The sequence below is a fragment of the Cydia pomonella genome, chromosome 7, assembly GCF_033807575.1.
Source record: "Cydia pomonella isolate Wapato2018A chromosome 7, ilCydPomo1, whole genome shotgun sequence".
Lineage (NCBI taxonomy): Eukaryota > Metazoa > Arthropoda > Insecta > Lepidoptera > Tortricidae > Cydia > Cydia pomonella.
Genome location: NC_084709.1, coordinates 10,936,360 through 10,950,107, shown reverse-complemented (window position 1 = coordinate 10,950,107; position 13,748 = coordinate 10,936,360). Strand labels below are relative to the sequence as shown.

At 36.3% G+C, this 13,748-nt stretch overlaps 2 protein-coding genes across 2 annotated transcripts in view; one reads left to right on the top strand and one right to left on the bottom strand.

The window, feature by feature from the left end:
• LOC133519801 (all trans-polyprenyl-diphosphate synthase PDSS2) overlaps nt 1-3,092 on the bottom strand; it is a 37,005-nt gene extending 33,913 nt beyond the window's left edge. The window contains 1 exon segment of the mRNA XM_061853911.1: nt 2,535-3,092. Coding sequence (XP_061709895.1) covers nt 2,535-2,848 — 314 coding nt within the window. The 5' untranslated portion in view covers nt 2,849-3,092.
• Nucleotides 3,093-7,762: 4,670 nt separating this feature from the next.
• LOC133519800 (uncharacterized) overlaps nt 7,763-13,748 on the top strand; it is a 96,425-nt gene continuing 90,439 nt past the window's right edge. The window contains exons 1-2 of the mRNA XM_061853910.1: nt 7,763-7,961; nt 12,672-12,781. Coding sequence (XP_061709894.1) covers nt 12,674-12,781 — 108 coding nt within the window. The 5' untranslated portion in view covers nt 7,763-7,961; nt 12,672-12,673. The remainder of the gene's footprint in view (nt 7,962-12,671; nt 12,782-13,748) is intronic.

The following is a 13,748-nucleotide window of genomic DNA, read 5'->3' as shown; positions in this document are numbered from 1 at the left end:
TTAATCTTGCTTTTTCAAGTTTTTCATTGACTCTTCTAGATTTTTTTTGTGTACTTATAGTTAGTCACCACCACCAGTAATAATATCTTACACAGTGAAATGCGCATAATATATGACTCTAGAGATAAGATGAGACTCTGTGCAAAATATTATTGCAGATTACTGTACTACTGCTTTTGTACGTAGATATTCAAAACGGGTTTTTAGGGTCCCGTAGCCAAAGGGCAGAAAACGGATCCCTTATGGATTCGTCATGTCCGACCGTCTGTCCGTTGTCACAGCCGCTTTTTTCCGAAACCATAAGAACTATACTGTTCAAACTTGCTATGTAGATGTATTCTATGAACCGCATTAAGATTTTCACACAAAAATAGAAAAAATAAAACAACAAATTTTGGGGGTTCCCCATACTTAGAACTGAAACTCAAGTGGGGTATCTATGGATAGGTCTTCAAAAATGATATTGAGGTTCTAATAAAAAAAATTCTAAACTAAACAGTTTGCGCGAGAAACACTTCCAAAGTGGTAAAATGTGTCCCCCCCCCCCGTAACTTCTAAAATAACAGAATGATTAAACTAAAAAAAATTATGATATACATTACCATTCAAACTTCCACCGAAAATTAGTTTGAACGAGATCTAGTAAGTAGTTTTTTTTAATACGTCATAAGTGGTATGGAACCCTTCATGGGCGAGTACGACTCGCACTTGGCCGATAAATGTAGGTAATAAGTTTAGTTATATGTTTTAAAAGGGGGCATTTGTTGTTTAACTGCTCTTGCTAATATTGGCACCAGAGCAAGTGAAATATGGCAAAGTTGAAATATGGTTCGTAAAGTGGAATCTTGACCGTTGCGAAAGTTTCAAAGGCACGATGGTTAAACAAAATTTGCTACCGAGTGAAACACAATTTTTTTCACCACACGAACACGAGGATAATATTAGAGTTAAACCAAGCTAAGTCGGCAGCGATTTTGATGGCGCAGACTGTGCAGGTGTTATTTACACATCATCCATCATTTCGTGTTTTATTTTGAGGTGCGGAACCATAAAAACAGTGATTATCTTACCAAACAGCTGTCTACCTATATCTAGCTGGCAAAATAAATATTAATACCTACTATACGTAAAATGTGACCGTGGCGTGGCCGGCAAAACGTCCCACTTTGTCGCTTGTCATAAAGACACCTTGACAGGTTATTCGTATAAAAATACAAGCAAATCTCGTCCTTATGGCAAGCGACATGGGACGACATTATGGGACGTTTTGCCGGCCTCGGTCACACAAATATACTAAAATTCTCTAAATGGTTGGCGCGCTGTTTCTAAACGCTATCGAATAAATCTACACTATGGGTTCTGTTTTCGATATGATACTGATCTGTTAGTGTCAAAAGTATCATTTCTTCAACCAAAAACGTCACTTTTGACACACAGATCAGTAGGTATCATATCGGAAACAGATTGAATAACTAAATCTCGAATTGGCCTATCAGGATCTGATATGAATGAGTTTTCTAACTTCCCTTCCACTAGATGTCGTGTTGCGAAATAGAGTAATTGGCATAAAGTAAGTAAATACTGTATATTGTACCTATTAGATTAGAGATTGACAGAAACGCAAATTATGGTCCTTGAACAGACCTAACCAGCTAATAATGAGATACCTAATAACTGCGTGTTGCAAATCGCACATTGAAATTGCGAAACTTGCACGAACGCGCACTCGTGCGGCTATCGAATACCTAATTAATTTGGGATATTAGTAATGTGCGTATAACGCGTATTTACCAGAAAATCGTGGAAAAAAACAGTTAAGACATTACCGAATAAGGTCAATCTAGTATGATTAGGTAGGTACTTTATTTATGTTCGGTTTAAATTTTAGGAAAATGTTGCGAGTCTTGCGCGTGTTCTTTAGGTTACAGTGCGCAACCAACAGTTAAAGATTTACCCCCTTATTCACAAAAACTTTACGGGCCTGATTTAGTTAAATTATGTTTTATCCCTTTCTCCCTTTCTGAAGCGCTGGTGGCCTAGCGGTAAGAGCGTGCGACTTGCAATCCGGAGGTCGCGGGTTCAAACCCCGGCTCGTACCAATGAGTTTTTCGGAACTTATGTACGAAATATCATTTGATATTTACCAGCCGCTTTTCGGTGAAGGAAAACATCGTGAGGAAACCGGACTAATCCCAACAATGCCTAGTTTACCCGCTGGGTTAACCCAGTCGCTTTCGTAAAAATTAGTGTTTACGCCAAATCTTAGGATTAGTTGTCAAGCGGACCCCAGGCTCCTATGAGCCGTGGCAAAATGCCGGGACAACGCGAGGAAGAAGAAGATGTTTTATCCCTTTCTGACAAATACAGAAGTCAAAATGACAGACAGATACAAACGATTCGTAGCTAATTCAGGCCAGTAATGCGTTTATGATTAACGCCATAAATACATAAAATTTCATCAGTACAATTTATTGAACGAATTAATTTAGACTTCAAATAATACACAGTACGTTGGCGTGTGTTTCTATACTCACTTGGCAGTTTTCAATAAGGGATGATTGCTTCCCACTAATTTTCGCAAGTGCAAAGCGACATTCGCAATTTCATCACTCATAACCCATCGCAGACTAAGAAAAGAAGTTGGGTATCCCACAATTTTCTCTGCTTCGCTCACTGCGCGGTTCCAATCAGGCTTCGGTGTGTGTTGAGCAATCGTGACGCAGTGGGCCTCTGATGTGCTCAAGTCCCTTCCCGAACAAGGTCCCCGTAATTTCGACACCAACGCGCTTGTAGAAGAAACTTTCACCATGTCGGCCCTAACGACACTACGTAAACGACTCAAACTCATTCTGGTGATTTGTAAACACTCCTTTGAAAATTAATAAAAACTTTTAAACCGTTTAGAAATGTAATAGCACTAAACACTGTAAAATCAGTTGGAGAGAAACAACACGTTACACAATTTTTTACACTGAAGTATTCTAGGGTTTATGCAAGCATTGCATAAACGAGAATGTCTTTCGTAAATAAACTAACGAGCAAAGTAGCTGCGCACGAGTCGCCCTCCACTTTCGCGCGAAAATAAGTAACTGACAGTTTGGCTGACCGGAACTCGAAGTTGGATTGAATGAATGAATCGCTACCAAAGTGAATGTAATGATGCAAACATGCAACGCGACTGAACTTAACTAACGGTGGACGTTAATGGAAATGTAGTTTTCTCAGTTCAAAATTTGACATTTCAAGTAGAAAGTGGCGCCCACAATATAAAGGTGTTAAATTTGATTGTGGATCATCAAGTACTAATTGTTAAGAAGTGTGTACTTATAACAGTTTCTAAATTTTTACCTTGTGTTCAAGTTAAGGGCTGATCAATTGAAAGATTTACCTAAAATTTAATCAGATTGGGCGAAAATTGTCCCCTCGGACTGGCCTTTAATTAGACTGTGTTAATATGAAATCAAAATATAAAAATAAATACGTATGTTCCCAAAAATATTGCGATTCTGGTTTTAATCACCAGATTAACTTATAACTAATTTTAAAAAAGTTGATAAGAATAAAAGAGCCGTTAGTAATATATTCATTAAACAGACCGATCTAGCCCCGTAGCCCCAAACTAGGCAAAACTTGTACTAGATGCAATTTTTTTATTAATGGTATCTTTCGATCAGGTTTGTTTTTAGGAGCAAATGTATAAATGTATATATTATGTGGGACCCATTGCATTAAAGCAAAACAAAAGTCAAAAATTATAGTCAAAGTTCGACAGTCGTACTTCACTACCGACACGCTCCTAACAAAACGATGAGTGATCGTGACGTCACCGTCACTGAGAGCCCATTCAGAAACATGAAAAACAGGAAAATTGCGATTTTGTCGGTGAAATTTTTCTTTTATGTTTGAATATTTTTTTGGATAAAATGTAAGGAATCAAATGGCTTTAAGCACTCTTACTTTACTCCTTTTTGGAAATTAAAAAACATTTAATTTTGAAACTGTCAGATCCCGCAATTATTATCATTTTCATATATTATTTTAATATCTACTACAATCAGAATAATTTCTGATGAATTGCTTATTTTCTATCTATTTTACTAGATTTTATTATAAAATTCAACATGTGTCATCATCCCTATTGGTACTAGGCGACGATATACATAATAATATACTTATATAGATAAATATTAGGGATCCATAACTCAGAAACAAATAGACGTGATAATCACAGAAATAAATGTCCTTATCAGGATTCGGACCCGGGACCTCCTGCTTTGTAGGCAGGGTTATTATAGACTAGGCTAGGAGGAGAAAAATAATCATTATTATATTTAGAAAATACTGGATTCACAAAGTTACATTATTGGAATCAGTAATCTTACTCAATAGGGTTGTTTCCATCTACAAATCTTAGGGCAGAATTGTATCCCAATAAATTCTTTTGGATTATAGGAACATGTTAAACTACTTTTAGGGGACCTGTACCTGTAATGACCATATGTTTGTAAATATTGAATTTAAATATCTTTTGGCACACGTCACGTGACCAAACTCGAAACATCATTGAAGATTCTGTTGACGTCACAACTCTCGGATTGACACTGTTGACAGTTAGGCGATAAACAACAAATGACAAATGTCAGTTGACAGTTCGTATCTTCTACGTATGTATGTAGTTATGTGTCAAACCGTAAACTGTGACGTCACACAATTTTCAAAGAGCTTTTTGGGCGCGAAAGCATCTGTCAAAATATATTTTGTTAATTTAACATATTTAAAGCCGTTTTTAATTTAAAAGTTGAATTTTAGGGCAACTTTTAGTTAATGTAGAACGTAATACAAGCGTTTCAAAAAATTGGAAACAAACCTATTATATTCTTGAGAAGAGAAGAACAGCGGTTAGTGTAAACACCCTCTTACTTAAAGCGGAAGTTACGCAAACGACCCGAATGAGAATGCATTAGAATGACGTTTACACCAATGTTGCCATCTTGTTTCACATACTTATAGTAGGTTTCATTTGTACAAATGAAGATAAAATAGGGAAAAATGTTGAACTTTAAAATTAAGTCAAATAAGGTTGAATTTAAAATTAAAGGAGAATTTGAAATGTTAGTTACATAAAGCCCGACCAGAGATATATGATCATTGTCAAGAGGGCGCTGTTATTCTCATATATGGGGTGACAGTCTAGTTTAGTATGAAAAATTTAGTTCCAATGAAATTCCGCAATATGGCGCGTGATCATATATTACTGGTCAGGCTTTAGTTTCATTTTAATTATGTAATACACCAAAAACTATTATATTTCTAATCTACGTTTCATTTATTACCTGAATCAGACGGCTTTGCTTATGTAAACTAAACACCTTTCCTGTAGCTTTAATTTACATTTTACAACCGTTTAATTTTTGGAGTCTTTCTGAAAACAGCGGGTTCCCATGTTGAAGCGGATGTTTCGAATGTTTATAGCAATAATAAATTAATAAGTACTTCCCGTCATACAAATTATGTTTTCATTTAAAATGGCATTTTTGGCAAAGCCATGAGTAAACGAGTGATTGAAATAACAAGTGCAAGCATTTAATGTATTAAAAATCAGATCATAATATTTTATTATGCTATATTTTTACCGTTGATTTAAAATACCAAAGATGCACTATCACCTACAAAACAAATTTAAGTCGAAGTACCATTCCTAAGTTACATGTATGTGGGTCTACTAAGGCATATTAGCACCTGAGTGCCTACCGCGTACCACGTTCGACGTGTTGCCTCTCTGTCTCACTTGTAAATTCGTACGTAAGTGTGACAGGAAGGCAACACGTACGTGCGATTTTACAAGTGCGACAGAGAGGTAACACGTCGAACGTGGTTCGCGGTAGGCCCTCTGGTATAATTTGAAAGCTCATTAAGTTTACTACTTTAAATTAAGTACAAAAAAATAATATGTTATTGCTTTAGATAAAAAAAAAATACTTTCTATTAAATATCTGTAATTTTTCATTGGGTCAACTTTGTGTATTCTTAATTATTATTTTATTATAAATAACAGCACATAACTATAGTGTAATTAAAAACTTCTTCGTTTTTTATTTTTATAAAATATAAAAAATCGTTGCAGATGCTATTAGCAGAAAGAAAGTTATCGATTTTTTAAAATAACATGTCTTTAGGCTAAATAACATGATCATAGATGTTTGACGTTTAAAATAATACTTGGGCTGTCAGAGCTATCAAAATCGCTGCCAACTTGTCTTAGTCTAGATTATCACAATAAAGGGTCTAGCAAGCTAAGCTAAGAAGATTGGCCCCCGCAAGGGATTTGGTTGTAATTTGAGGTGCAGTAGTGGCAGGTTCTAAGAACACTGTATGCGTAATATCAGCCTTCGATCTTCTTTTGTTTCAGACTTATCCACGAAAATGTCAAAAAATTAAGGTAATTTTTAAACTGTTATTGCAGCTAAACCAAGCAAGCGAGAGCAACCAAATAAATTCAGAATTAAGGAGCATAAAATGGGGCTTATAATGCATATTTTTACAGACATTCATTTCCTTGAACTTGGATGAAAAAATAATGTAATTTTTTTCTGCTCCATTTTTTTGCCACTTTTCGCGGAGACACAAATATGAAAAAAATTACGTGATAAGCCACATTTGTTTACTACGTATCCATTTAAAAACATTTTGAAAAATCATGGTGCGTCATATTAAAAAAAAACAATTACGAACATAAGTTCACTACATCATATTATATCAATAGAGTAGTACCTACTACCTAGTGGCAAATGTGTCTGTAGTATAACTTCCTCTTTTGTTCAGTATCGTAGCTACTACTCTATTGATATAATATGATATAGCAAACATATCTTCGTAATTGTTTTTTTTTTGACATGACGCACCATGATTTTTCAAATGTTTTTAAATGGACACGTAGTTAACAATTGTGGCTTATCAAGTAATTTTTTTGATAGTTGTGTCTCCGCGAGAAGTGGCAAAAAAATGGAGCAAAAAAAAAATTACATTATTTTTTTCATCCAAGTTCAAGGAAATGAATGTCTGTAATAATATGCATTATAAACCCCATTTTATGTTCCTTAATTCTGAATTTATTTGGTTGCTCTCGCTTGCTTGGTTTAACTGCAATAACAGTTTAAAAATTACCTTGATTTTTTGACATTTTCGTGGATAAGTCTGAAACAAAAGAAGATCGAAGGCTAATATTACGCATACAGTGTTCTTAGGACCTGCCACTACTGCACCTCAAATTACAACCAAATCCCTTGCGGGGGCCAATCTTCTTAGCTTAGCTTGCTAGACCCTTTAAACTGTAATTTCAGCATAGTTCGGATGTAGGTAGAGTTAGATCAAGATAACTCTCTGCGATTTTGATAGCACAGACTGTGCAAGTGTTATTTATACGTCATAATTTCATAGAAGTTGAACGTTTAAAAGAACACTTGCACAATCTGTTATCAAAATCACTGCAGGGCGGCTACCGGGAAAATCGAAATTCGTCAATTGCTGGCATTTTTCTCTGTCACTCTAATCACGTGTTAGTGACAGTAAAAAAGAAAGATCCCCGCCAATTGTGACTTTCGGTTTTCGCGGTAGGCCCCCTGGCCTGATAAAGTGTGGATGTAATTGGCACTTAACTCTATATAAAAACAATAGTAGTTTTTACACATATAGGCTGGTAACATATACCAAACCTTATCAGCCAATGGGAAGCGTTGCTAATTCTGACATTTCGTCTTTTTTTCAGTCAATCGCGCTCCACCGGCTGCCGTAGTCCACAGTAGAAAGGTCACTACGCATCGCCGGCTTTTAGTGTATCAATTGAAAATATAAATTATATATTATTTCTTTCGTGATTTCATCTTACTTGTCAGTGAAATAGTGATCGTTGGGAAGTGGTTTCAGCAAACAAAGTCTTTCAGCTTTTTTGCGTTTACTCTAAGGTGAGGTTTCGGATTTTTGTGTGGTAATAAATATAGTCTGAACTCTGGGCTGCCTGGTAGCCACGTGTAGAGTGCATACGTGTTACAGGGGTGAAGTGCAGCCAGTTGTTATTATATAGTTTACTTTTTACTTCATTCACTGACAAATTCTGCTTATGACGCAGGCAGATGGTCACTTAGGGACCCCTAAAAATTGGCAGTAAATTAGGCTGTAATTTTGAGACCACTGTTAAGGATGGTATTCCTTCTGTCCAATTTGTATTTGCGTCTCACATTTCGCTTAATGAGTGGGACGCAATGCACATTGGACCAAGAAATTAGGTGGAATACCACCCTAAGATCCATGTATCATACAAAACTTTTAGAATCACTGAATCAATACAGTCTGCACATACAGTGTATGTCTAATTATTTTATCTATATAATGATTTGTTCTGTTTTGAGTACCTAAACTCCTTTAGCAAGGTTAAGTTGTTATTAAAATATTATTGATTGTCAGCCTCCAGACTGTTTGATATTTTCCTAAATTTACATGTAACTGATTATTGTAGTGACTAGTGACAAACCACTACTACCTATCTTTCATGTTCCTCTTTCATATGTTCACGTGAAAATCATATTTTCCTTAATCCTATTAGGGCCACTTGCACAATCCCACTGACCTGGGGTTAACCTGTTAAACTGTTAACCCAGTGTCAAATTGTACTGGTAACCATGGTAAATCTAGTTTTAACCGGTTAACCTAAGGTTAGTGATTGGTGCAAGTGGCCCTTACTAAGGTCAATGTGGAGAACACCATGTACTAGGCCTTTTGTCGCTTTTAATTATTGCATTTTTACAGGATAATCCACATACAGAAGGTCGGTACAGCAGGAGCTCTTCCATTCTGACTCTGTATGAGACAAATATGAAAGTTCTTCCCTGCAATACATTTTATATACTGGTCCTCTCCAAATTGACCTTATACTAAAATCTCAGGGAAACTTACATATCTGTGAAAGCCACAGCTGTATTGGTCCAGTAGTTTCAGAGTTATACATCCATATCTAAAATAAAATAAATAAATAAATAAATATTATAGGACATAATTACACAAATTGACCAAGTCCCACAGTAAGCTCATTAAGGCTTGTGTTGTGGGTACTTAGACAACGATATATATAATATATAAATATTTATAAATACTTAAATACATAGAAAACACCCATGACTCAGGAACAAATATTTGCATTCATCACACAAATAAATACCCATACCAGGATTTGAACCCGGGACCAACTGCTTCATAGGCAGGGTCACTACCAACTAGGCCTGACCAGTCGACATATATCCATACTAATATCATAAATGCGCAAGTGTGTCTTTATGTTACCTTTTAATGCTTAAACCACTGAACTGATTTAGTTGGAATTAGTGTAGAGGCAAATTCTGCACATCTTTTGGCCTAACTGGATCACAAACGCTCACTTATGGAGAATAACCGGACAAGCACCCGTACATAAGGAGATCCAAACGCGCAAATGGCATTGGATTGGTCATATCCTCAGAAAGCCTGACACCCACCTATCCAAGGTGGCCCTGACCTGGAAGATGCCCGGAAAACGGAAACATGGTCGCTCTAAATCTACTTGGCGCCGTTCCATGGAGCAAGAGTTGGGTGTATTGGGGATGGGGTGGGAGGAGATTACCCAAGCTGCCCAGGACCGGAGTCAGTGGAAGAAAATGGTTCGAGCCCTACACCCCAGCAGGGGGTAACAGGATGAAAAGAAGAAGAGTGTAGAGATAATTTGGGAAGGACATAGGATAGTTTTTATCCCAGAAATCATCTCTTTAAGAGAGTGAAAAGGAGGGTGGAAGAACTGAACCAATGTATATGTAATATGTTATGGAGGTTGTTTGAGTTGTGAAGCAAGATAAAGAATAGTTTTTATCCCTGAAAACATCCTTTTAGGGGGTGGAAGTTTTTATGGGGACGCAACAGTAATCGGAACTATGGGAGTAAAACTTTAACAAAACTTATCAAGCGGACGTAAAAAGAGTGCTTATAGCCTTAAAAATATTCGAATATCTATGAATGTAAATATTTTTATGGCTGTAAGTACTATACTATTCCTATCCCTATGGACATTAATATTTTTAGGTTGTATGCACTATTTTATGTCCGCTTAACAAGTTAAAGTTTTACTCCCATAGTTCCGATCACTGGGAATCAATAACTGCTGAACTGATTAGAGTAAATCTACTCTACATCTTTGAGTTAGTTGAAAATGGTACCAAACTTGACTTCAAATCTAAATTAAACAAAAAGCCTCCCAAATGACAAATTCCTCACAGACGAAGTAGTGTGCTAAAGCAAATTGGTAATAAAAGTGAATCCTAGTCATTAACACTTATGCAGCCAAATCAATAAAGAATGATTTAAATATTAAAGGAATCTTTTATATTATAAGGAGAGAGAGCACGTATGAATGTAGTATAGTTTCAATAGTATAGAGGCGGATTATACTAAAGACCCAGATAGACTGAGTTGGTGACAGAACTCATGTATGAGTTTTGTTCCATTATAAACTACTGTGTTACAATCACATACTCGTATTAGAGCAGCCAACAAGGTGTTAGAGTGTGTGTTCAGATAATTTTGAGTATATTATTCCAACAACTCAAATTGATGTATGCCAGCTGAAGGGTTATTAATCTTAGTTTATAAGACATGTCATCACATAGAAACAACGAGGCATGGAAAATTTGGCTTGATGCAGCGCCTGCATCTGTCAACATCATTTGTCACCCTTGATAAGACAAGGCTTTTTACTGATAAGAATGGATTTAAGTGTAGATATTGTGAAAGTGCCATTATGGCACTGTGTCGGAAGCAATGTGTCGAACAGACCAGCTAGTATGCCTTGCGGACTGTTGTCTCGCGCGCTACTCCATACTTGAAGTCGGACTAGATGTATGGAGTCGCGCACGAGAGAGCAAGTCAGGCAAGCCGGTTAAAGTGAGTAATATGACGATTGATTGGTTATTTGTGACCGAAACCGGCAAAACGTCCCAATTTGTCGCTTGCCATAAGGACGCCTTGACCGATTGTATTGTATTGTATACGGGCGATTTTCCGCAACTCCACGACTGGCGCCTATTTTGCGTGTCCTTGACAGATTATTCATATAAAGATACAACCAAATCTCGTCCTTATCGCTAGTGCCGTTTCGGTCACATTTGCTCTTAAATTTCACACCATTTTTTTTTGTGTATTTTATTATAATGTATGTAATTTTTTTGTATACTTATATTTTATGATATCTCAACTGCTAGTAAACTTTATAAGCTGTTTGTTGTATAACACAATATTACCTTCTTTCTTTGTAAAGTAAGTGACTGATGGACACATATTATTGTATATCTTTTTAATAGGTAAGTTACTCACATATTACATACATAGTAATTATATTTCTTTGATCTCATTTATTTTTATCAGAGTGGAAGCTGTTTTGGTTATTTGTTTGGTTATTTGTGACCGAAACCGGCAAAACGTCCCAATTTGTCGCTTGCCATAAGGACGCCTTGACCGATTGTATTGTATTGTATACGGGCGATTTTCCGCAACTCCACGACTGGCGCCTATTTTGCGTGTCCTTGACAGATTATTCATATAAAGATACAACCAAATCTCGTCCTTATCGCTAGTGCCGTTTCGGTCACATTTGCTCTTAAATTTCACACCAATTTTTTTTGTGTATTTTATTATTATGTATGTAATTTTTTTTGTATACTTATATTTTATGATATCTCAACTGCTAGTAAACTTTATAAGCTGTTTGTTGCATAACACAATATTACCTTCTTTCTTTGTAAAGTAAGTGACTGATGGACACATATTATTGTATATCTTTTATAATAGGTAAGTTACTCACATATTACATAGTAATTATATTTCTTTGATCTCATTTATTTTTATCAGAGTGGAAGCTGTTTTATGTATAATGTTGTGCAATGTTTATCTTTAGTTGCCATTGAACTTCTGATAAGTATTATTTGTAGGTCAATGGTCAGAGCTAGGACGAAAACAAATTGTTAAATTATGAAACCATCTTCAATCAAAGTTTATATGTCCCATCTGCAAGCAATGTTAAGCCCTACATACTTACATAGTAGTTATTAGTTAATTAAGTTTGAATATTATAAAAAATCGACTATTATAAACAGAGATTATATTTAAAAGGATACCAAATGCCATCCACCAGTCAGTGCTGTGGAAAATGGTGTCGCTGCGCAGTTGCGCCACCGTTGCCTAGACAGAGTAGACTAGACGACGACGCTCGGGAAACGCTAGTGTGGGGAAATTCTTAGTTTGGTACCATCACCCACACTGTTAACTGATCATCGGTGGTGCTTATTACAAAAGGCATGTGGTCCATATTATGTAATAATTGTATAGTTAAAATATTTGTTTAAGAATTAATTAATGTACTATATGTATAAATACTTAGATAGTTCTTAATATTTGCACGCCTTCTTAAGGCAAAATGGTTGAACCAAATTGTACCTACCTATTGACCATCTTACTGTACACTATTTTATGCAAATAAATTACTTACTTACTTACTTACTTCCACCGATATACAGTTAAGAGTTTAAGAGTGTTGCTGTTTGTACAACCTTGTGTCTTGCCTGACCAGTGCCACCGAGTTAATTGATGTTATATTCCAGGTATGGAGTGGGAAGGACCACCCAAGCAAGGCTTGTACGACCCCCAGAACGAGCACGAGGCCTGTGGCGTCGGATTTGTGGTTGCTATCGACGGGAAACGGACCCATAAAGTGAGTTGGCACTTTTGAAATCGTGTACATAGGGATTCGTTTTTAACGATTTTGAGTGTATTAATTGTTGAGGAAAAACTGCCAGTTGTTGATGGTGGCCATGCCCATGCTTCTACAAGTTTTACATTTTTGGCATAGGAAGCTTTGTTTCAATTTGTCAAAAGTAGAAGATATAGTACATTCGCGATCAGATATATCGGAGTGGCCGAAGTGTTCAAAAACATCTGAACACGCACTCTAACTTGTCTAACGTGTAACGCTCAATAGAGGCGTGTTCAGATATTTGTGAGCACCTTGGCCGCTACGATATATCTGATGGCGACTGTACCAACAAGATAGGATTTATAACTACATATTTTATGACCACTATAAGCAGTGCTATCAATCTTGGTTTAATTATCATTACGTACGCATTAACGAAGCAATTTATGTAATTGATACGGAATCTCCGGGAAATTAACAGAAGAATTGTAAAAACTGCACCGCCAGGGTCTATAGATAAGATTATCTAGTGGTTACGATAAACTAACACTGATGTCCGTCAGGATCCTAACTGGCCTGACTACAGAACTTCTTCATATTTAAGAGCTTGTCGGTGGAGCAATCTCCAACTCGTCCGGTCCTGTGCCAACTCCTTAACCTCCTGGTATGACACGACCTGAACCTTTTCTTTTATTTGGTTGAAATATTTCTTTCTCGGTCTTCCACTTTTTCTCTTTCCCTCTATTTTACCTTCTATGATGTTCTTAAGGAACAGATCTTGTCGTAGCAGATGTCCAATTAATACCGCTCTTCTATTTTCTATTGCCTTTATTATATTTCTTTTCTCTTTAATCCTATCTAACTACAGAACAAACGGTCATAAAATATAAGTAGTTTTAGTTCAACCAATGCCGGATTTAGAGGTCTGGAGGCCTCGGGCAATAAAGGAGTGGAGGCCCCCTGGCCCCAAATTTTTTCCAAATAT